At 43.1% G+C, this 21,860-nt stretch overlaps 1 protein-coding gene across 1 annotated transcript in view; it reads left to right on the forward strand.

The window, feature by feature from the left end:
• PDE11A (phosphodiesterase 11A) overlaps positions 1 to 21,860 on the forward strand; it is a 424,511-nt gene that overhangs the window by 331,796 nt on the left and 70,855 nt on the right. Inside the window, exon 13 of the mRNA XM_052662664.1 lies at positions 16,966 to 17,075. Within this exon, the coding sequence (XP_052518624.1) occupies positions 16,966 to 17,075 (110 nt within the window). The remainder of the gene's footprint in view (positions 1 to 16,965; positions 17,076 to 21,860) is intronic.

Raw genomic sequence — 21,860 nt, forward strand, 5'->3', positions numbered from 1 at the left:
GGTGATATATACATACATGTGTATCCATATGCGTGTATGTAAGCATACCTGCCACACAGAAAAAGAGAAGATGAGTTTAAGATTCTCATAACGTAAATCTAAACACCTTACACCTTTGCACCCAGATTAAAATTTAAACCCGAAAGAGGGAACGCCCAATGACAAACATTTTCCTTTGGTCCACGTGAAGGAGGATTTCTGCTCCTTCCTCATGAAGTACTCTGCGCTTTTCCCTGCCTACTAAAATTTTGCTCATTCTTTAAAATGCATTGATCTAATGCTGGTTTTCCCATGAAGTCTCCTTTTCCATAATCATCAATAATTTCAATAATCATCAGTAATCATCAAAAATTACTTATTTCTCTGCACTGTGTCTTGTACAACACCTCTTTCTTTCTGCTGTGTATCTGAAGTTAAAGATCTCTCATTCTCCTGTAAAGTAAGCAGCTTGAGGCTAAAGAAGTCATTTCTTGTTCTTGCAATAACCTTCATTTATTTGCTCAACATCTATCTGTTGAGCATGTCACCAGCACCCTGTACTCAATCCTGTACTTGGTAAGCTTTCAGCAAATTTCTGTTGGATTGATTTGAACTGAAATACACATATAGCATGAGAAGATGGGACCAAAATGTCTTCACTTTTACACTCAAGGACTTGTTTTTTTGCAGGGGTTGGGAGGGGGTGGGGAGAAGGGTGTCCACAACTGCTTAAGGAGCAAGAAAAACAATCTGGAAAAACTGGACATCCCACTGTAACATACACCATGAAAGCAGGCAGCCAGTCAAATGAGGAAGGAAGAAGCTTTGAGCAAGACCTTTAAATGTTCAAGAACCAATGTTTCGTGGGAAAAAAAAAACCCTCTCATTTTACTTTTCCAAATCAGATCTCATAGACAAGTAATAAGTTTTTGTGTCCAGAGTTCATGTATATGGCTCTCAGAGGACATCCAATAAAGAAATTATTAACCTACTATTTTGGAAAACCTATGGATTTATGGTGAATCACCAAAATAAGTAAGCAGGAACCTTGTTCATTGAAGGACTGAATTATGTGAAGTGTTAGTCGCTTGTCTTGTCCAACTCTTTGCAGCCCCATGGATTGTAGTCCAACAGGCTCCTCTGTCTATGGAGTAGGTAGCCATTCCCTTCTCCAAGCAGGAAACTTGTTCAGTGAGTGATTAAAGATGTCATCAACAGAAACAGATTTTACAATAAGCCTTAACATAGTCCATCCTCAAGGAGATCAGTCCTGAATATTCACTGGAAGGACTGATGCTGAAGCTGAAACTCCAATACTTCGGCCATCTGATGGGAAGAACTGACTCATTGGAAAAGACCCTGATGCTGGGAGGGATTGGGGGCAGGAGGAGAAGGGATGACAGAGGATGAGATGGTTGGATGACATCACCGACTCGATGGACATGGGTTTGAGTGGACTCCGGGAGTTGGTGATGGACAGGGAGGCCTGGCGTGCTGCAGTCCATGGAGTTGCAAAGAGTCGGACACGACTGAGCAACTGAACTGAACTGAAAGCGCTGGGATAGAGGAAACTGGTAAGAACTGCGTGGTCAAGTGGACATTTAGGAGAAGAGGGAATTCATACCCGGTTTTCTTTAGTAAATTTTTCCACAATATGGACAATCTTGACCCTTTTCAAGAAACAAGCAGGCAGGGCTCTCCGGATGTCACCCCCGTGGAGGTGCTTGCTCTGCCTAAATATTTCAAAGGTAGAGTTGTTTTTGCAAGTCTGCTCAGCAAACTTGAAGAGTATCACTGTTTGAGAAAGTCTGGGTTTTGTTTTTGTATTAATGCTAGCTCAAAAAGAGAAGAATTTACTCTTAAGATTCTCTTGGCCAGGGGGAGAAGGGGCTAGAGGTTGAAAAATAAATGCATGACTTTGGAAAGAATACCTTGGTGAATGTTATTGTTTTCTCTTTTACACTGAATAGACTAGCCACATTTGGAAAAGATATTATTTTCTGGTCATTAAATGTTTCTGAACTAAGGGTCACCGTAGGTTGAAAATGTCAACTTTGTCCGTAACACAAGTATTCTCCTCTCCAACTTGACCATAGTCAGACTGGTTAATCAGAATTTTTTCACTAAGAAAGTAAATATTGAGATAACAGAGATTACTTGATCAGGGGCAAAAAAAAACAGTGAGCGTAATTCACTCATCAATTCTAACTTCTGAAATACGACCTTGGTAGCCAAAGTAGGCAAAATGATAACCTGCTTATTTCCTTGAGTGGCCTCTAAGGCTTCAGGCTTCAGGTACTCCTGAATACTGTTTCACTGTTTTGCTCTCGTCAGTGATTTTATTTCCATTCTAGTTATCTTATATTCCACTTCCACGTGTTGAATTAGAACTAAAATTCTCTATTCATATGAAAGAAAAGTTATAATTAACCCTTGGATTCATTCAGCTGGAGTTACAAAGGTGAGAGAGCACGACGCATGTGCGCTGAATTTTCCTCTAGATGGCGCTCCAAGGCAAAGTTTCCCAGCCAGTTGCCTGGAAAGAAATGGGGCGGATGGTGTTGATCTTGGCAACATTCCCTGAAGACGTTTCTTTTCTTCTAAGACAAGAAATACTGAGGCACGCATCCCACACTTTTTTCTTAAAAGAAACATCAGCAAGGCCAGTGTGTCTGAAAAGAACCCTCCTATCAGGACAGACCTGTATTAGGGCTGTCTCCTTGTCTGCAGAGCTATTAAGTGCAAATAGTACGGCCCTCTCCTTGTGGCTTTCTGTGGGTGTGTGTTTTTCCAAGCCCATTGTCTCTAGGAATGGGAAGATGCCTATTTGTGTGTCACTGGTGAGCAAACCGTGACACAGAGTACAACAGAGCAAGCAAATTATATGTAAGAATCAGCTTCCTAACCTTTATAATCATTTCAAGTCCAGAAAATAGCTTGATTCAGAATTGTGTTTTGCAGAAGTATTCAAGCTCATGTCTAAGTAACAAAAAGGTCTTGTTTCTTTAGAAATTAAAAAGAAAAGGAGCAAACTGCATCGTCGAATAGGCAATTTGATGTATAATGGTGGAAATTTAGTTCACTGGGAACCCTGCTAATGACTTATTAATTTATTACAAGCCTCTGGGGTAGAATTCCAAATATTAAAATGAAAATGTATCAGTCTTATTCTTTGCTTCTAAAGAGAAATTTAGGTAGTTAAAAATTACCAAATATTTTTAATTCCTCAGATAAATGCAGTATGGAGTGCCAGTTACTATTTGCAGTTAAAACAGGGAATAAAAACCTGCAGATAGATCAAGAATAATTATACAAATTCTCTTTATTTATAGAAGCTGGTAGAATAAATATTCCATCAAGCACATACATAATGAAAGATAATAAGCACATTTCTTATATGTACAGTATAGACCACATAAAGGAACCGACCATGCTTTTGTTTGTATTCTGGAAAATAAAAAGGCACGTGGTGATGCCAAGGTTGCAGAGACGTTTTAAGGTTTTATAAATGATGTATGAGCCCTGACAGATTTTCCAGGGGGAAAAAAAAGGTTTCTTTAAGAGTCAGTATTCTTTACTATCCCATAAATGTACTCATTAGCACTTTGGGGCATGCCCTGTATCCTGTAGGGCTCAATAAAGATTCATTGAATGAGTGGATTTAGTTTAAGGTAATATTATTCAGGGAACTGTGCTGCTCAGTGTCCAGTTTTTTCAAAAAACTATAAAATGATGAACAACTATCATTGCTAGAAATCTTGTTCTTTCTTCCTATCACACTAAGGTTCAGCTAGGGTTCATATAGAATATTATGATCTTGCAGAATTCACTGGATATGAAAAGAGACGAGCACGTGATCACATTAAAATTGATGGCGGTGCTGGTGGCTTGGTGCTGGTGGGGAAAGGCAGTTAAACACTAATAATCAAGTATCGCAGCAAACACACTGACAACCTCCAGACATTTACGGGGGCTTCTTAAATCTTAAATGTGGAGGTAGCGCGTTTAAGTCCGTATTTGGATTGTCAACAAGGTTATTTTCAGAGATAAGCCAAGTCGTTTTACTGATAATTCAAACTAGAGAGCAGAAGGGACGTTTAGGAAGAAAAATCCATCCTGTTCACTAGCTTGAGGATAATGTGCTGTCCTCTATCTGCCGTTTTCAGGGAAGTCCTTGATTTTTGAGGTAGACAATTTCTTCTGCAAGGAGATCTTAGAAACACAATTAGAATTCCTTTCCCCCTGAACCCAAAGAAGGACAGAACTAGTTGAATTTTCAAATAAAATGTTTTTGCTCTATAACAAGACTACTAATCTCAATGGAAATCTAATTTCTTTGTAGATTGTAATGTTGTAAGGTACAAAGAGATCTATGGTTTTATTCTGTAACCAACAACAAAGTAACAAACAATAATTACATTTGTAATCATCAAACATCATTTTTACATTGCATTTCCTTATCAATATAAGTAATAACTAGTTATATTTACTTGAAAATTAATGGCAACATTATCCTAATAAAATCTGCATATTAGAAAAACCAATTCTTTGTCATGTAGGTAGACCTTGATTTCTGGTGTAACTTCAAAGAAAACACATTTTTAATTGAGGAATGGAGTGATTCTTTTATGTTTTTGCAGAATATCAGCACTGGGTGCTGTAAATTAACTAGGGAGCTAATCAATTTGAATACTGTGTCTAAATTACATTTAAGACTTCTGGCTTTTAGTCATTTAAGAAGGTTTCTATTTTTATTCTCTTTGGCCACCTCTCAGAGCTCCAGTGAGGCACTCCATGCTTCTAGCTGACACTCCCTTTATCCACATTTATTTTACAAAAGGACAAAGGCAAAGCAGCACATAATTAAGAAACTGGTGTGCTAATAATCAAACATACAATTGGGCAGAAGGATAATCCAATCCACTTCCTCAGACAGGAGAGTAACCTCCATAACTCACTTTAAGCGCTGCCATTCATGAGTTATGGGTCATTCCCTTTCCAGTGAAAATAAATTCTCCCGCACCATCAGCCAGAGCTGAGTATTTTTCTTAGGACATGTAAATTGTAAAAGTGTATGAACATAATCATGCTGGCATTTGGGGGGAAGTGCAAGCTCTTGCCTATGGACACAGGCTTGTAAGGAAATGTGTGTGGTTTCAGGGCTGCGGTTGCCTGGTTACAATATAGGATTTTTTATTAAAGTGAATTTATTCCTGAGATTTTTATGGTGTTGGTAAACTGCTTAATCTGTCGCTCTGTATTTTATGACTCCAGCCAAATCCTGCAGGTCAGGGAGACCCGGCAGCAGAGCGATGGCCATTTATCACAGCCTCTATTTTCCACAGCTTATGACTCAGTAGTGGCACTTTCTTGAGGCTGAATGAAACCTGGCACCTAAGGGTGTCAAGCTGGGGACTTCATAAAGTTTTAATTTTTTTCACTAGTCTCATGCTCAAGTTTAGCTCAGTGATGACTAGTGAAAATTTTGGGTAAGTTTTGAAGAGGTTTCATATTCTCAAAATTCATCAGTCTGGCTTCTTTGTGGCATGTGAAGAGGACTGTCTCTCTGCACAATTGATGTTCACCAGGTGATCTTCACTCTCTGTGCTCACACACCCCATGTTCTATTCAATTCACTAGCAGTTTATCATAAAATATAAACTATATTTCTAAACACAGAAAAGCAGGCCGTCTTTATCCTCAAAAAATAATAAAGCATATTCTTAGTACTGAAAGCAAGAAAACGTTAGACATCTAATATGTTTTTCCTTTTGTCTTTTTTTGAATTACAGTATGCTTGCTATATGCATACATGTAGATTGCTTTTGTATTACCTAAATTGAAGTAAAAATTCAACTTTTAAAGGCTTATTAGATATATACTCTTTTTTACCATTTTTCTTTTCACCATTTGTATTTGTTTTCACACATTTTATCGAAATATGAGAGCAGAGCTACATTGACTGATTTTTATTTGACCACATCATGACTTCCTGAGAATGAAATGAAGAGTATTGACAGATGCCAGAGGTTTGCTTTGAAATAGTCTGGCAAACAAGCAGACCATGTGAAGGAATAAATGAATCAAGGCAGCAGAACGTGGCTTCCTGCTAAAGTTAGGTAACGAGTACTTGGGTATTCAATACAGTATTCTATTTTTCATATGTTTTTAACTTTACAAAATAGATACTTTTTTTAAATTAGGATAACAAGTAGGTTAAAATTAAGTCAAGGAGGTAGTTAAAACTAACTAAAATTATTAAAGTCAATTCATTTTTTAAATTCATGCAACAAACATTTACTCAAACATATATGCTTGTACCAGTTTTGAGAGGCTTCCCTGATAGCTCAGTTGGTAAAGAATCTGCCTGCAATGCAGGAGACCCCGGTTTGATTCTTGGTTCGGGAAGATCCCTGAAGAAGGGATAGGCTACCCATTCCAGTATTCTTGGGCTTCCCTTGTGGCTCAGCTGGTAAAGAATTCACCAGCAATGCGGGAGACCTGGGTTCGATCCGTGGGTTGGGAAGATCCCCTGGAGAAGGGAAAGGCTACCCACTCCAGTATTCTGGCTTGGAGAATTCCATGGACTGTATAGTCTGTGGGGTACCTGGCCATTTTGAGTCTTACATGAGTAAGCATTTGCTATATTATTTGAGATTCAGAGAGAAGTTATGTCCAAAACATGACTTAGATTTTGCAATTTGATAAGTGCCTTCAAGAAGCTTCTGGTTGTAAAAGTACTTAAGTGTAGACTGTAAGGTCTTCCCAACTCTGAACTTGACAAGCAAAGGATCATTGCAGACTTAAATCAGTGTTTAATCAATATTTGACTACATTCATCTTGAAAACGAAGAGAAGCAAATTTGATCAAAACTGTCCCATGCCTTGTACACCTGAAACTAACACAAGATTGTAAATAAACTATACTCCAATAAAAAACAAAAACAAAAACCCCCAAGCTATCCTCCCAAGTAAACCCAAGCTATCCTCCCATGGAAACTAGACAAACTACAACTGGTTTGTATTGTATCACATGCTTTGGTAAAGGAGCCATGTAAACATGGTGTTGGTTGGTGGAAAGGTTCTGGTTTCTGGACCTCAAAATAGGACTGAAGTGCTGTTTCTTCAGCCTGGCAGATCCAATTATTGGCAGACAAACATTACTGTAAACAGCAATCTAGATCTAGATTTCGATGCAGTCTAGATCTAAATCTAGGTGCAACCGCTTATCTAGCAGGGTTTCTTTTTTAACAATGTATTTACGTTTTGGCTGTGCTGGGTCTTCCTCGCTGTGCAGGCTTTTCTCCAGTTGTGGCGACCGGGGCCTCCTCTCTGGTTGTGGTGCACGGGCTTCTCCTTGCAGTGGCTTGTCTTGTGTGGCAGAACATGGGTCCTAGGGCACGTGGGCTTCCGTAGCTGCAGCTCCTAGGCTCCAGAGTACAGGCTCAGTAACTGCGGTGCATGGGCTTAGTTGTTTCGTAGCATGTGGGATATTCCAGGGATTGAACCCAAGTCTCCTGGATTGGCAGGTGAATTCTTTACCACTGAGCCACCAGGGAAGCTCTCAAGTAAGGCTTTTTCCCCTCCACAATGGAAGATTGCGTTGTGAATACCTGTTACGCTCCCTCTGAGCTTTCATTACCCACTGTCTCTTGTTGGCAAAGACAGGATCTATTTTAAAAAGAAGATAGGATACGGCATCAAGTATAAATTCATTCATAAGCACTCCTGGTAAGCAAGTGAAATCTACTTCCGTCTGAAAGCTTGAGAAAGTCCTCTGCTTAAAACCAATGCTTTGGAGCAAATTGAACAGGTTGGTATCCATCAACCTGCCCCCAGGATTTACATGTTATACATGCACGTGTGTGCTCCGTCATGTCCGACTCTTTGCAACCACATGGACTACCAGACTCCTCGGTCCACAGAATTCTCCAGGCAAGAATACTGGAATGGGTTGCCATTTCCTCATCTAGGGGATCTTTGCAACACAGGGATCAAACCCACATCTCTTGTATTGGCAGGCAGGTTAAGCCCTTACATTGAAAGGTGGCCATTCCATCTTGAAGCAGAAAATAGAGTCCCAAAAAGAAGCATGCTGGCTTGGCTGCAAATGCCTGTGAAGCCCAAACATGTGCCTTAACAATTCTTTTATTATTCTGATCCACTCAGCTGGGATGTGAGCTGAATTGGGAGGGCACCATGTGAGCTGAATTGAGGCACCATTCTCAGAGAATCTTCCATCCTTGGCTAGGAGATCTAAGTTTCACGGACAGACACCGCATGTGATGGATGACCTAGCACAGCTGGACCAGCCATCAGCATTGCAGTCTGGGGTGTTCTTTGGAAGACGTGAGCACTCTGTATGTGGCATTTACAATGAAACCCTCAATGAAACGAGCACTCTTTGGCTACAGTAAATTTGATTTTAATTATGTACCAAACAAAGGCCCCAGACAGGGACCCTGCAACACTGCTGCTGCTGCTGCTAAGTCACTTCAGTCGTGTCCGACTCTGTGCAACCCCATAGACGGCAGCCCACCAGGCTCTGCCATCCCTGGGATTCTCCAGGCAAGAACGCTGGAGTGGGTTGCCATTTCCTTCTCCACTGCACACCAGAAGTTAAGAAATACCAGAAATTAAATGCTGCCTTTCAGCCTCAAGCTCACATCACTCCTGGGGTATGAAGTCATGTTCAGATCAGTTGAGACATGATGACACAATTAGGGATATGGCATGCAGAGTCTTCTAGAGGAGGCACTTCCTTGAGAATGCACGTCCTTCAGAACGCCTCGGAATGGTCTGAGTGGCCCTCTTTGCTCTTCTTATTCAGAAGAAAGAAAGATGAAGAGAAGAAAGATTCTACAGAAGCCCATCACGTTCTCTCTCAGCCTCAGCCAGTGTGCTGATGGCTCTATGGCAGTGCCTGTCGCCAGCATCCACGGGGAGCAGTTGAGCCGAGGACCTTCTGGGACTATCAGGAATTTCCAGTACATCACTGGATTCCCTCCCTCTTGGTCCATCACCTGCCAGATCTCAGGATCAATAGGATGAACCTGGGAACTTTCTCATCATTCAGTACCTCTCACAGCTGAGTTCAAGAAGAAACACGAAGGCAGAATTCTGGCATCACCTTCTCAGATTCCCGTGCTGTGGCCGCACAGGTGACGAGGGTCATGCAGACCACGATGCACCATCTCCAGAAACAAAGCAGGAGCGGCCAGCCACTTTCTCCATCGCTTTCTTCCACAGACTGCCACCGGCATTGTGATATGAATAGCTTCTCACTAGAAAAGGGGCATTGTTCTGATGGGCGCAAACATGACCAGACTATACACACGACAAGGGGCAGACAGGCCTGTCTTCTTCAGGGCTCTGTTCTAGCCTGCAAAGGAGTACATGCTGAATCAACATTTGCTCAGTGAATGAATGAATGAACACTTTTTAGGATGTCACGATTTTATTCCAAGCTAGGACAGGTTGATGAGACATGGGCTTATTTCTAAAACAAACAAGGATTTACACATACAGATTTTGGAGTGGGTACCCTATCTCTTCTCTAGTGGATCTTCCTGACCCAGGAATAGAGCCGGGGTCTGCTGCATTGCAGGCAGATTCTTTACCAACTGAGCCATCAGGGAAGCCCTACACATACACAATGTATATATATTCTAGTGAATAAACATTCTTTAAGGAAACTTGCAGCACAAAGGAAAAAATCTAAAGTCACCTCTGATCCCACTACTAGTAACATTTTGAGGTGTATCCTGACAGTCTTTTTCTATGAATGTATTAAGACATTTTGTAAAGTTGGGTGGTTGTACACAAACCATTGTCTCTTTCTTTTCTTTCTAAACCTCATTTAAAATCACTGTATATTATTAGCCACATTTTGATGCACCAGAGCTGTGTTTGGCTCAAGACGTCCTGTGGCTCTGCACTATTAACCTCTTACGATTCAAGAATAAACATCCATTGTTGAAAGTTCCCTGGTGACCTAGGGATTAGGATTCTGGGCTTTCACTGCCTTTGGCTCACATTCAGTCCCTGACTGGGGACCTGAGACCCCCCCAGGCTGCGTGCTATGGCCAGAAACAGACGATAAAGAATAACGCTCGTGGTGGACTAAAGCACCCTCCAAGTGATTCCTGAATATCCTGCCATCATTCTGCTATTACAGAGGTCTTTGAAAGCTCTACAGCTGCACATACACTCTCACCTTTGTGGCTGGGTTGCACAGGGAGGACACAGACTCGGGAGTCAGGTGGCCTAGAGTCTAACCCTGTCTCCATTTCATTGCAGCGGTGTCGTCTGTTGCTTCGATATCTTCTTCTGTAAAATGGGAGAGATCAGAACAGCTTCTCCTTCAGAGAATTCTTGTAAAGATTAGACTTGTAAGGATTAGATGGGTTAAAGTAGCTGAGGGTTTAGAACAGTGCCTGGCACATACTAAATGCTATAGAAGTGATAGCTGTTGTCAGTATTATCCCAAGCCTCTTTTCTCAGATAGATCAATTACTTAACACACACTAGGGTTGGTTGCTCAGTCGTGTCTGACTCTGCGACCCCATGGACTGTGGCCCACCAGGCTCCTGTTTCCATGGAGAATTCTCCAGATAAGAATACTGCAGTAGGTAGCCATTCCCTTCTCCAGGGGATCTTCCTGATCCAAGGATCAAACCCAGGTCTCCTGCACTGCAGGTGGATTCTTTACCATCTGAGCCACTAGGAAACCCACTAAGAACTGAACATTTTTGTCAAATGAGTGAAGACGCCTCTATAGCACTACCTAATGTTATTATGGCGGTCGTTTTTTATACTTCTGGATTCTACAGAGCCACAGGTGTTAGTCGCTCAGTCGTGTCTGACTCTTTGTGACCCCACAAACTGCAGCCCACTAGGCTCTTTTGTCCATGAAATTCTCCAGGCAAGAATACTGGACTGGGTTGTCATTCCCTTCTCCAGGGGGTCCTCCTGACCCAAGGATCAAACCCGGGCCTCCTGCATTGCAGGCAGACTCTTCACCACTGAGCCACCCGTGAAGCCCCACAGAGTCAAAAAGCAACTGTCAGTTTCCCTCTGCCCATCATGTTCCTCTGACTCCACACAGGATCAGCTTTGCCATGGCAGCATAGCCTCACCGGTTTGAATTCTATGTTGACAGAATGGTAGGAAATCACTGGCTAGTTTAAGAAACACTTTAACTCAGTCTTACTGTTTGGGTCCTTGAGAGTCCCAGTGATTATATGCTCGAGTGGTTGGGGGCAGGGTTATCCCAGCATGCATCTAACCCAGCAGAGCACTGTTCCAGGAGACCTGCTCAGAGGGTCGTGACAGGCTTTTCTGGAGAGGGTGACATGGAAGCTAGCTCTGTATGCCTCGGTTATCTTTTTACTTGCTGCTACTGCTAAGTCACTTCAGTCGTGTCCGACTCTGTGCAACCTCATGGACTGCAGCCCACCAGGCTCCCCCGTCCCTGGGATTCTCCAGGCAAGAACACTGGAGTGGGTTGCCATTTCCTTCTCCAATGCATGAAAGTGAAAAGTGAAAGTGAAGTCGCTCAGTCGTGTCCGACCCTCAGCAACCCCATGGACTGCAGCCTTCCAGGCTCCTCCATCCATGGGATTTTCCAGGCAAGAGTACTGGAGTGGGGTGCCATTGCCTTCTCCGATCTTTTTACTTAGATATATGCTATTCTCTGCTTTACATTTCTGATATGGGCCATGAGGGAATACAGGTGAGAGGGCAGAGTAAAATAATGGTCAACAAAACTCATTATTGGATAATGGGTAGTTAGTTACTGGATCAGTAGCAACAAACGTATCATTTTATTTGAAAATAAAAATAGAATTAAGCATAGGAGAAACACATTAAAATGTACTTCCTGCTGCCACTGTGTTCTCTTTTGAAAGTATATTGTCTTCAGCAGGCAGCTGACTTTTTCTCCCCAGTGTGTGTCAAGTGTAGGTCAGAATGGATAGGAGTAGAAAGAAGATGGATGGGGTGGGGGAGGGGCAATGGACACTCAGTGGCAGGTGGGCACATCTCAGGGCTGACGACCCTCAGAAACCATTTACCAGGCAGCGTTAAATCACAGTCAAGAGATAGGTACTGCTTCAGTAACTCAGGTATCACAGCCAAGAGAGGTAAATATGCTGCATGTGACTGTGCTGTACTTCAGCGATTCTTTATTGGGAGGATCTAGAGGTGGGCTCCATGGCCTTTGAACACCATGAAGTTATAGAATAATTTCTGGGAAGAAGGCCCATGGCTTTTATTAAATTCTCAAAAATATCCATGATACAAATAGTCTAGGAGCTAGACGCTGAATTTCCAAGAAGGGGGCGGGGTCGTCGGCTGTGTAAGACCTTAAAGTATATTCCAACAGAGTATACAATGGGTGATAACTGATGGCTTAAAAATGATTCCGGATTTTGAACTTGAGTCTATTACATGGCATTCGATTTTATCTTCTAATTAAATTTCTAGTTGAATTATCTTATGTTGACATTATCCCGTCTCTATTCTTACTGTTCCAGTTCATCAGCTCGTTCTAAACAGCAGCATTTTCACAGGCAACAATCTCTCTAAATTTCAGCACATCTTCATTGTGTTTACAGCACTGATTTCCAGAATACAGTATAAGTATTGCATGCTTGATAGACTTTCAGGATTTTCTTTAATGGCAACCCACTCCAGTGTTCTTGCCTGGAGAATCCCAGGGACGGGGGAGCCTGGTGGGCTGCCGTCTATGGGGTCGCACAGAGTCGAACACGACTGAAGCGACTTAGCAGCAGCAGCAGCAGCAGCAGCAAGATCCAAACCCAGTGAAACTGTCTTACAGTTTCAAGATGACAGAGAAAGACACTTGCATCCCTTTCAAAAAACACCCCCCAGATAACAAGGAGAGTAAGAAATGGACACAAATTCCACTGTTTTCATCAGAAGAGGATGAGTTGTAGATTAACAAAGAAAAGGAAGGTCCAACCCAAATGCCTTCAGGATGAGAAAGTAGAGGAAGGGGTACACGTGAGAATCAGTACTCTCCTAGAAGCTGTCACAGCTCAGGAACTAGAAGGATCAGATACCACAGAAATGGGGTGAATGGAAGTGAGGGATGAGGAAAACACTGAGCCCCCATATTTCTATCCCCTCTCCCTGTAGTCCAAGAACTACTCTTCCCTTGTCTATGCAAGAAGCCAGAGTATTTGCCAGAGAAACTGAGCCCCAGACTTGGGAACACCAGTAAAAGAAACGTTAGGTGAGACGCACCTTGAAAGTAAGAGAATGAAGTGAAAGTCTCCATCTCGAAGGTGAGAAGCTACATACCCTTTTCTCAGAATTCCAACACCTGTATTTATGCTCCTTCTGAGCAAGAGACTGGAAAATCCAGAAGAAGTGTTCAGAGTCTCTACACTGGCATGTGGGGGTCTACAGCAGGACCACCTGGCCATGTGCTCAGCAGTGATGAGATCAGCCATGTGTAGACACCATCTCCATGCATGGGTGTGTGGTGAACATGGACTCCCATGCGTAAGTGGATGACCAGGGATAGCAGGCCTTTGAAGAAACCACCACAGAGATAAGGAGTTCAGAAGAAATAGGCAATTCAGGGAACAGAAGAGAATTTCAAAGCAGTTATAATCAATATCTTCAAAAGAGACGAGACCGTAATGCATCCATGTAAGAAGAATAGTATGCTGTTAGAAAAGGAGCAGCAGGCAGGAAAATGCTAGTAAATTTAAAAGATTCTTACTCCTGGAAAGTAAGAGGAGAAAAGTCAGCATGAGCAATGGGAAAGAAGAAATGGAAAATAAGGAAACGAATATAAGAAATCCAATGTCAAACCAATCGGAGTGCCATTCAAACAGGACAGAAAAAATAATGAAGTCGAAATTATTAAGGGGAAAAAAAAAGATGACAAGAATATTGTACTGAAGAAAATGAGCCTTCACATTGAAAAGGTTTACCAAGCAATGATGAGGAAAAGTCCCAAACCAAAGAAGATTTTTGTGAAATTGGCAAACCCCAGGCATAGAGAGAAGATTCTAAAAGAGAGAAAATCAAGTATCATTCAAAGGATTAGGAACAAGAATGATTTATGCTTCGCTAAGGCAACTTTGGAAGTTAGGAAAGAATAGAGCAGTCCTTCAAAATTCTGGGTGAAAATGTTGCAACCTAGAATTGTTAGGCAAGCCAATAATTGAGTAGCAGAATAGATTAAAGACATTTCAGTTGTACAAAGCCTTAAAAAATCAACTTTCTCAGTGTTAAAGAAGTATTAACATCCTTTCTCATGAAGATACTGGCAGATATGTTCCCACAAACTGAGAGAGGAAACAAGGAAAGAGAGAGATGTGGGATGCAGAAGACAGGAAGCCAACCCCAGGAGGGGGACGCTGGCAGCAGACAAGAGAATCCTGGCCAAATGTCAGCACTGGGCCAAAGCAGGGAACCCCAGGACAGGAAGGGACCTGTCAAAGGTGCGACTGTTCAGAGAGTTGTGTAGGATGTAAGTCGACTTAGATGTTAAAAGAAATCTTGACTCCACGAAGCTAAACATCTACATAACAAAGGATATAATCATTGGATACTGAGTAAATAATATTTAGAGATTGGTCATCAGGTAGGCACTTTCTGAGACCCAGGGCACTTAAGTTTCTTTGTGCCTCAGTTTCCTCACCTTAACTGGCAGATAATAACAGTTCCTACCTGTTATGAGAAGTAAGTTGTTGTTCAGTCACGCAGTCGTATCTGACTCTTTGCGACCCCATGGACTGCAGCACGCCAAGCCTCCCTGTCCCTCACTGTCTCCTGGAGTTTGACAAGTTCATGTTCATTGCATAGGTGATGCCATCCAGCCATCTCATCCTCTCACACCCTATTCTCCTGCCCTCAATCTTTCCCAGCATCAGGGACTTTTCCAATGAGTCGTCTGTTCACATCAGATGACCAAAATACTGGAGCTTCAGCTTCAGCGTCAATCCTTCCAGTGAATATTCAGGGTTGATCTCCCTTAAGGCTGACTAGCTTAATCTCCTTGCTGTCCAAGGTACTTTCAGGAGTCTTCTCCAGCACCACAGTTTGAAGGCATCAATTCTTTGGTGTTCTGCCTTCTTTATGGTCCAGCTCTCACAACCGTATGTGACCACTGGGAAGACTATTGCCTTGAGTATATGGACCTTCGTCTCTGCTTTTCTTTGTTTATGCAAAAGTAGGAAGTCAAAATATACCTGGAGTAACAGGCAAGTTTGGCCTTGGAGAACAAAATGAAGCAGGGCAAAGGTTAACTGAATTCTGCCAAAAAAAATGCACTAGTCACAGCAAATATCCTTTTGCAATAACACAAGAGACAACTTTACACACAGACATCTCCAAATGGTCAATACCGAAATCATATTAATTACATTCTTTGTAGCCAAAGATGTAGAAGTATGTTAAATGGTTACGGTTCTCTTAGGACAGTGTCTGGCACACAGGAAGGACTATAGTCACATGGGAAACCCCTGAATAACCAAGGGCTAATGATGCGCACCTACTATACAGTAATATGGAGGAAAATACCTACCAAACTAGACCAAAAAAAGAAAATGGAAAGTGCTTGCCTTTGGGAATCAGGATAGGGGAAGGATGAGGGACTATTGGTTTTGGTTCTAAGTTTCTAACTACAATTGAATTTTTAAAAACTATTGCAAGTAATGCCTTCAATAAAATAAAATTAACTTAAAACCAATAGCCAGCTCTGAATTTTAAAATGAAGGACACACACAGCTTAGATTATGGACTACTTTATCCTGCCCAGATAGTTTATAAACATTCCTATTTGCTATGCAGATGAAATTATATGTATTCCTAATGTAGAAATCTTTTAAAATAGAGTTGTCAACACAGAAACTTTCTTATTCAGTTATTTCTACAATAAAAACATAATTAACTAAAAAACAAAGTGTTCTTTGCTATAAGAGAACTGTCTTACGGATATTAGCTGGTGATCCTAGATGTGGAGAAAAAATGCAGATGGAAACGGAAGCAGTTTGAACTCTACCCTTCCTCTTCTCCTGCCCTCTGATAAAGATTTTAATAAGTACTGAACGGGGAGGCTTACAAGTTGAAGAGGAGGGGGCAGAAAGGCCTTAGATCAAGCAAATGCATAGCCCTGTATTTCTATAAGTTCCCTCTCTCTTCTAAACTAATGAAAGGCCAGCAGGAATCAGAGAAGCACGGCTGCTCCTGGTTGTGTAATTACACCACCCTGCTCCCCAAAGATATCACACCACACCTATGCATTTCACAAGCAAGCTGCCCGAGGATCAGAAAGAGCTGCACGTAATGGATCCTCCACCTGATCCGACGTCTGGATCGCCTAATCCTCTGCCAAATTCTAGTTTTCAAGACAGGCCCTGCTTATCTGAAATTTCACCTGTCCTCCAAGCTAATGTGAATTAAGGTATTTATAAGATAACTTCTAGAATATTATCATGTAACAATTTGAGTACTTCTGAGTTCCTTTTTCTAATAGATACACACACACACACATATTTTTAAAGGCATTTTCTCTTGCCTACTTTCATTTAAATGGCATCTGGTGGCTACACCACTCAGTTCTAAACTCACAGCCCCTTCTCTATCCCTAACCCTAGATGCTCATCATTTTGAAATGTCAAATCACAAAACACATTTTGCTCCAGGCCTTTGCCAGACTGTCACTGTATCTAGACAGCACAGCTTCTTCTCTAAAAAGGGAACGAAATAGTCTGAACTCTGTCCTGGTGTGCCAGCCAGGGCGGGCCACCGTGCCGGCTAATTCATCACCGCGGGGACCGTGGGCTGTGCAACCGACCACCCAACTCACTAGTCGAAGGGGTGGCAGTTAATCATTCCCTTAAATGATGTGGGTATGACAACAGAGCTGATGGTTGCTCAGCAGACGAGCCTCGGCCTTCCTCCCTGCCGCGAGCAGTGACTGTGGCCATTCTCCCATCTTCCCAGACCGCCGGGTTTCAAGAGATTCTGACCGAGGTGGAAATTTTAGCGGTGATTGTGGGATGCCTGTGTCATGACCTCGACCACAGGGGAACCAACAATGCCTTCCAAGCTAAGTAAGTGTTCTAATTGTTGTTATTTTAACGCATTTGCCTTTCTGTTCAGAGCCAAAGGTGACGCGCGCGCTAAAGAGTAAAGCATTAATTTCTGGCGTCTGAGGCCAAGGCCACGCAGGCCTGGGCGCGGGTGTCACGGGGCTCATCCATCTTTATAATTCCTTATTCCTCTTTTAATTGCAAATTTGCCCTTCATGTCATGCTTGTTGATTTGGTCTGTCTCTGTTGACCTCAGTCGGATAACAAAGTGCAGATTTTTAAAGGGCCTATTTTTTTTTTCCTCCCAGAATGTTTGCCTTCATGGGATCATAAGGTTTCTTGGATTTGCTACCCTGGAAGTCTGGTTTTGAGACTATTAAAATAAAAGTGGAAATTTTATGAAACAAAAGATCTCCTCCTTCCCCAGTAGAATTTCTTCCGGGTTCTTTTGATGTCGGGTATTGTATAAACTGCAGTGAAATGGAGTGACATTGGAGGAGGAAGAGGGTCTCTGTCCCTGCCAAGCCTCATCCCACAGAAAGGTGGGAACAAGCCAAGCAGCTCCACCAACACAGGGGAGGTGGAGGTGCACACACTGGGCGTGGACAGAGCGGTCTGTCCCCGAGCAAGCAGGACAGGTCCAGGAGGCCACTGCTTGGCGGCTCCACTGGCGCCAAGGCCGCAGAACTCACCGGTGCTGGAAATAAAACCCAACCCAGGTCTCCTGGCTCTCGTATTCAGGTTCCAGTTTAACGTGCTTTTTACTACCTGTCTGCAAACAACATGATAGGGGACTTCAGAGGCTTGAGGGAAAAATATTTGGGGATGGAGAGACTAAGGAATCTTCAATGAAGAGGTAAGATTAGCTTTCAGGTGACCAGTTTCCAAGCCCCTGGAGCAGGTCTTCCTCTATGATCTGAAACCCCAGCGGCCCACAGTGTGTCAACAGGGACCTTTCAGCTCACCACTTGTTTTTCCCCCTGTAACACCCACGTACTAAGGCCTTGGAGCCCTGGGCCCTTTTACTCGCTCCTGATCTAGCAGGTGAGTATCGACTTTGTGACCTCTATCCATTCTGAATGCAGAAGCCCATCACTTCCACCTGCTCTTTGCCATGTCCTGTAATTTCCAGACCCCCTTACCTTTCTGTGACAGCCACTCTGCAAATACTCAGCTCTGGCTCAGTCTAACAATTCAGCTTCTTGCTCTTCTGTCCAGACTTTTAAAGGCTTTGGGAGAAAATGTCACAGCTGTGAGCCTGAGGCATACCGAATAGGTACTCTCCCAACTCAGCTAGGGGCTCAGAACTCCCCACCAGCCTCTTTGGGCCCCTAGCCAGCTCCATCCCCCATTCTGATCAGCAGTTATAGAAACCAAAACGTTCGTCCTCCTAAACCACCTTCTATTCTACCACCTCCCCCAATGCCACTCAGCAGATCACCTTGCCTCCCCCTTCACTGAGAAAATTGAGGCCATCAATCGAGAACTCCCTCAATTTCCTCCCCTGCCACGAACGAACTTATCTGTCTGGCCCCATCCTTTCCTCCTTCCCTCCTATCTCTGTGAAAAGGCTGTCCCTCCTCGTGTCTGAGGCTAATCCTTCCACCTCAGCATTGGGTCCCTTCCTCCCTCCCTCCTCCAGGACCTTGCTCCATCCATCTTCCTCTCTCTGCCCTGTATCTCCCATCCTATTAATATGAACAGTTCTCCCCGTCTTAAAAAACCCACTTCCATCCCTGCTTCTCTCTCGAGCTTCTGCTCCCTTTCTCTTCTTTCCTTTCCAGCCAGTCTTCTTGGAAACTTGTCTGTTCCTTGTCTTCACTTCCCTCCCACACAGCTTCCAGGTCTGCCCGCCAGGGGAGTAGCCCTCAGTAACGCCACCAAAGGCCCCTTTTCCCAAAGCCATAGGACACTCTTCCGGTCCTTTCTTGATCCTTCTTGCCATCACACTGTTTGTGATGCTCTCCGCCAAAGAGCTCTCTTTCTTCCTTTGTCTGGGAGAGAGACACCTTCATCCACCTTTCCAGCCTTTCTTCTCAGCTTGCTCCTCCTTCACTGCACACGTTCTCTCCTCTTCTTCTGCTCTGCTTTATCTTTCATGCTGGACCACCTGCTGATCGGCCCCAAACCCATACCTATGGACCCTAATTTTTGGCTAATCTCTAAACACCTCTTCCAGCTGCTTGAGGAGCTCCTCCTATCTGAAGGCCCATCGTCACCACAACCCCAGTCTTTCTACACCAGTCCTTTTCCGCTTATTCTCCATCCCAATATGGCACCACCAGAAGTCCACAGGTCACTCAGATTCCCTCAGAGTTGACACCTCTGCATCCTTATTATAACCGCTGCTTCTCTGCCTCCCTCCAGGATTCCTACAACCAACAGCCCAACTCTCCTCCTCCAGTCTTCCCCATCGTGGTGCTCCAGAATATTGTTTTTAATTCACAAATCTCATAGGATTGCTCCCCTACTTAAAAGACATTCACTGGCCTCTTGTGACTCTCAGGATAATGTTCCAGTTCCTTAGTTTAGCCCGTAATGTCCTTCTCAATCAGGCTCTTGCCCATTTCTCCAGCGCAGCACTCACACCTGCCACCCCGCCCCGACCTATGCATCCAGGTTGAGACACAAAGGGCTACTTAAAGTGCTCAATGGGATCTAGCTAGTTTCCTTTTCTCTCCTCCCAGTCTGCTGTTTCCACAGCCCAGAACGCCCTTCCTCTTCTTTCCCCCAGCCTCCTCTGAAAGCTCCAACCCCCACTCCCCAGATTCTATCCCTGATGACCTTCACTGCATCAGTCTTCTGTGCCCACATCATGCCCTGGCTATGTTTCAGAACTGCACATCTCACACCACATTAGTTGCTGATTAACGGATGTGTCTCCCCTTCTTCTTCAGTACCTATGATGTGTACAAGCACCAAGGGCATGATAACCCCACAAGGAATGTTTGCTGAGTGAATGAGTGATAAATGCATGAATGGATGAGGTTTTAACTATTTTAATATTGCTTTTCAGTAAAGTTTCCTGACTTCTTAAACAAGTGCAATCTTTTACGGATTATTATAAAACACAGTTTTTACATACGTTGGTTTGATGTTGTACTAATGACAGTAGTGTCCCTGGGGCCTGCTGAAGTGTAAACTGTATACACTTTGATTATAGGGTCTGACAGTTCCTTGTGTTTGAGTTTCTGGCCTGCATTTTGTTACTGTGAGTGTCTTAGGATGCCTCTCTCTCAGGCCAGTGGCATCACCGTCACTGTGACTTCCTGGAGCACCCTACCGTTCTGCCACTTACACATAAAGAATTGTGTCTATAAAGCAATGGTGAGCACCTTGTAGGTTCTTTTAAAAAGAGTCAAGTGCGCAATGTATGTACTCAAATAACAGCAGCCTCCACCCTGGAGAGAGCCTGCGTATCACACCAGGAGAGCCAGGCTTTCTTGCTAGTTGACCTCGTTGGACCAAGACTACATACTGAATCCACACCCAGCTAATCATATCTTATCTCCCAGGAGTCTGGTCCTGGATTACCATGATATCGACTCAGTTAGCTGTTGAGGTCCAAGCTTCAGGTCCATTTAGGCCTGGACACTGAGGCTGCATTTGGGGAAACCAGTGATGAACAAATCCCAAGTGGATAAGAGAAGCAAGAGAGCAAATCTGCAGAGAGAAGAAAGTCAGTATTCAGAGAGGAGCAGAGAAGGTATTGTACAATTCTAGAGGAAGACAGAGATCCCTGGTTTTCCATGTCTGCTCTTACTTCCAGGAAATCCAGTCATGTTTGTGACAGTGGGGCTTGCTCAGAGGTCCCGGTTGCATTTAATCAACATTTTTTGTTTTTAGTGAAAGTGGTTCTAATTCATTTCCATTCTTTGCTATGAGTGGTCCCTGAGACAATGAGAAGAATTGCAGTTATTTCTCAAGTGCTCGACTAATATCCCTGTAGCTATTTGTCTCCATCTTACAGAGGGAACTGGGCCTCAGGACAGTAAGTGACTTGCCCAAATTCACCCATCCAGAGGGTGGCAGAGTAGTGTTTGGACCCGGGCTATCTGACTCCAAGGCCGTTTTTTAACCACTTTATTCCACCTTCTTTCATGACTTTGTGGTATGTATTTTAGGCTTTTGAACTTCCAATTTGTTGGCTGGCTTGTGATATATGTGAGCTCTGGAAAACTAAGATGCATTTTGACATCCAGAAAATCAAGGCGTGGAGCTGTAGAAATTGTAGAACTCAACTAGATCTTGGTAGTCATATTCCTTAATTTTCAAAATTTTTTTCATATGGCTTAATTTTTTAAAATTGGAAACTGAGGTCCCCAAATCTCAAGTGATTTGGGTAATATTGAACAGTTTTCATACATATGAGATAGCTATGATAGCTCTGATACTAGAATTCAAAAAAACTTTTTGCATCCTTACACCACATGATCAAAACTCTGCGTTCTAAGATGGTCTGAGCTGTTTCCTCACAATGGTTGGCCTTTTACACAGTTTACCAGCCCATGGCACCTCCATCAGCCCTGCCCCTCCCTTACAGTCTCATTTGAGCTTAGAACACCAGATGCCACCACCATTCCACCTCAGTTAAACTTTTCCTCAATAAATGCTGAAAAGAGACCCTTTGACATCATGGTGAAGGAACTACCATTTTACTGATTAGGAAAAGATTTACTCAGCAAGTTTGCCATTAATAAAATCCCTCAGAAGAAACCTATATCCTTATTTCCTTACTTATTTCCCATCAATTGAGTGCTTTCTAGATGCGAGGTACTGTGTGAGGCATTGTGGGGGAAATAAAGA

This window comes from Budorcas taxicolor, chromosome 2, assembly GCF_023091745.1.
Source record: "Budorcas taxicolor isolate Tak-1 chromosome 2, Takin1.1, whole genome shotgun sequence".
NCBI classification, from domain to species: domain Eukaryota; kingdom Metazoa; phylum Chordata; class Mammalia; order Artiodactyla; family Bovidae; genus Budorcas; species Budorcas taxicolor.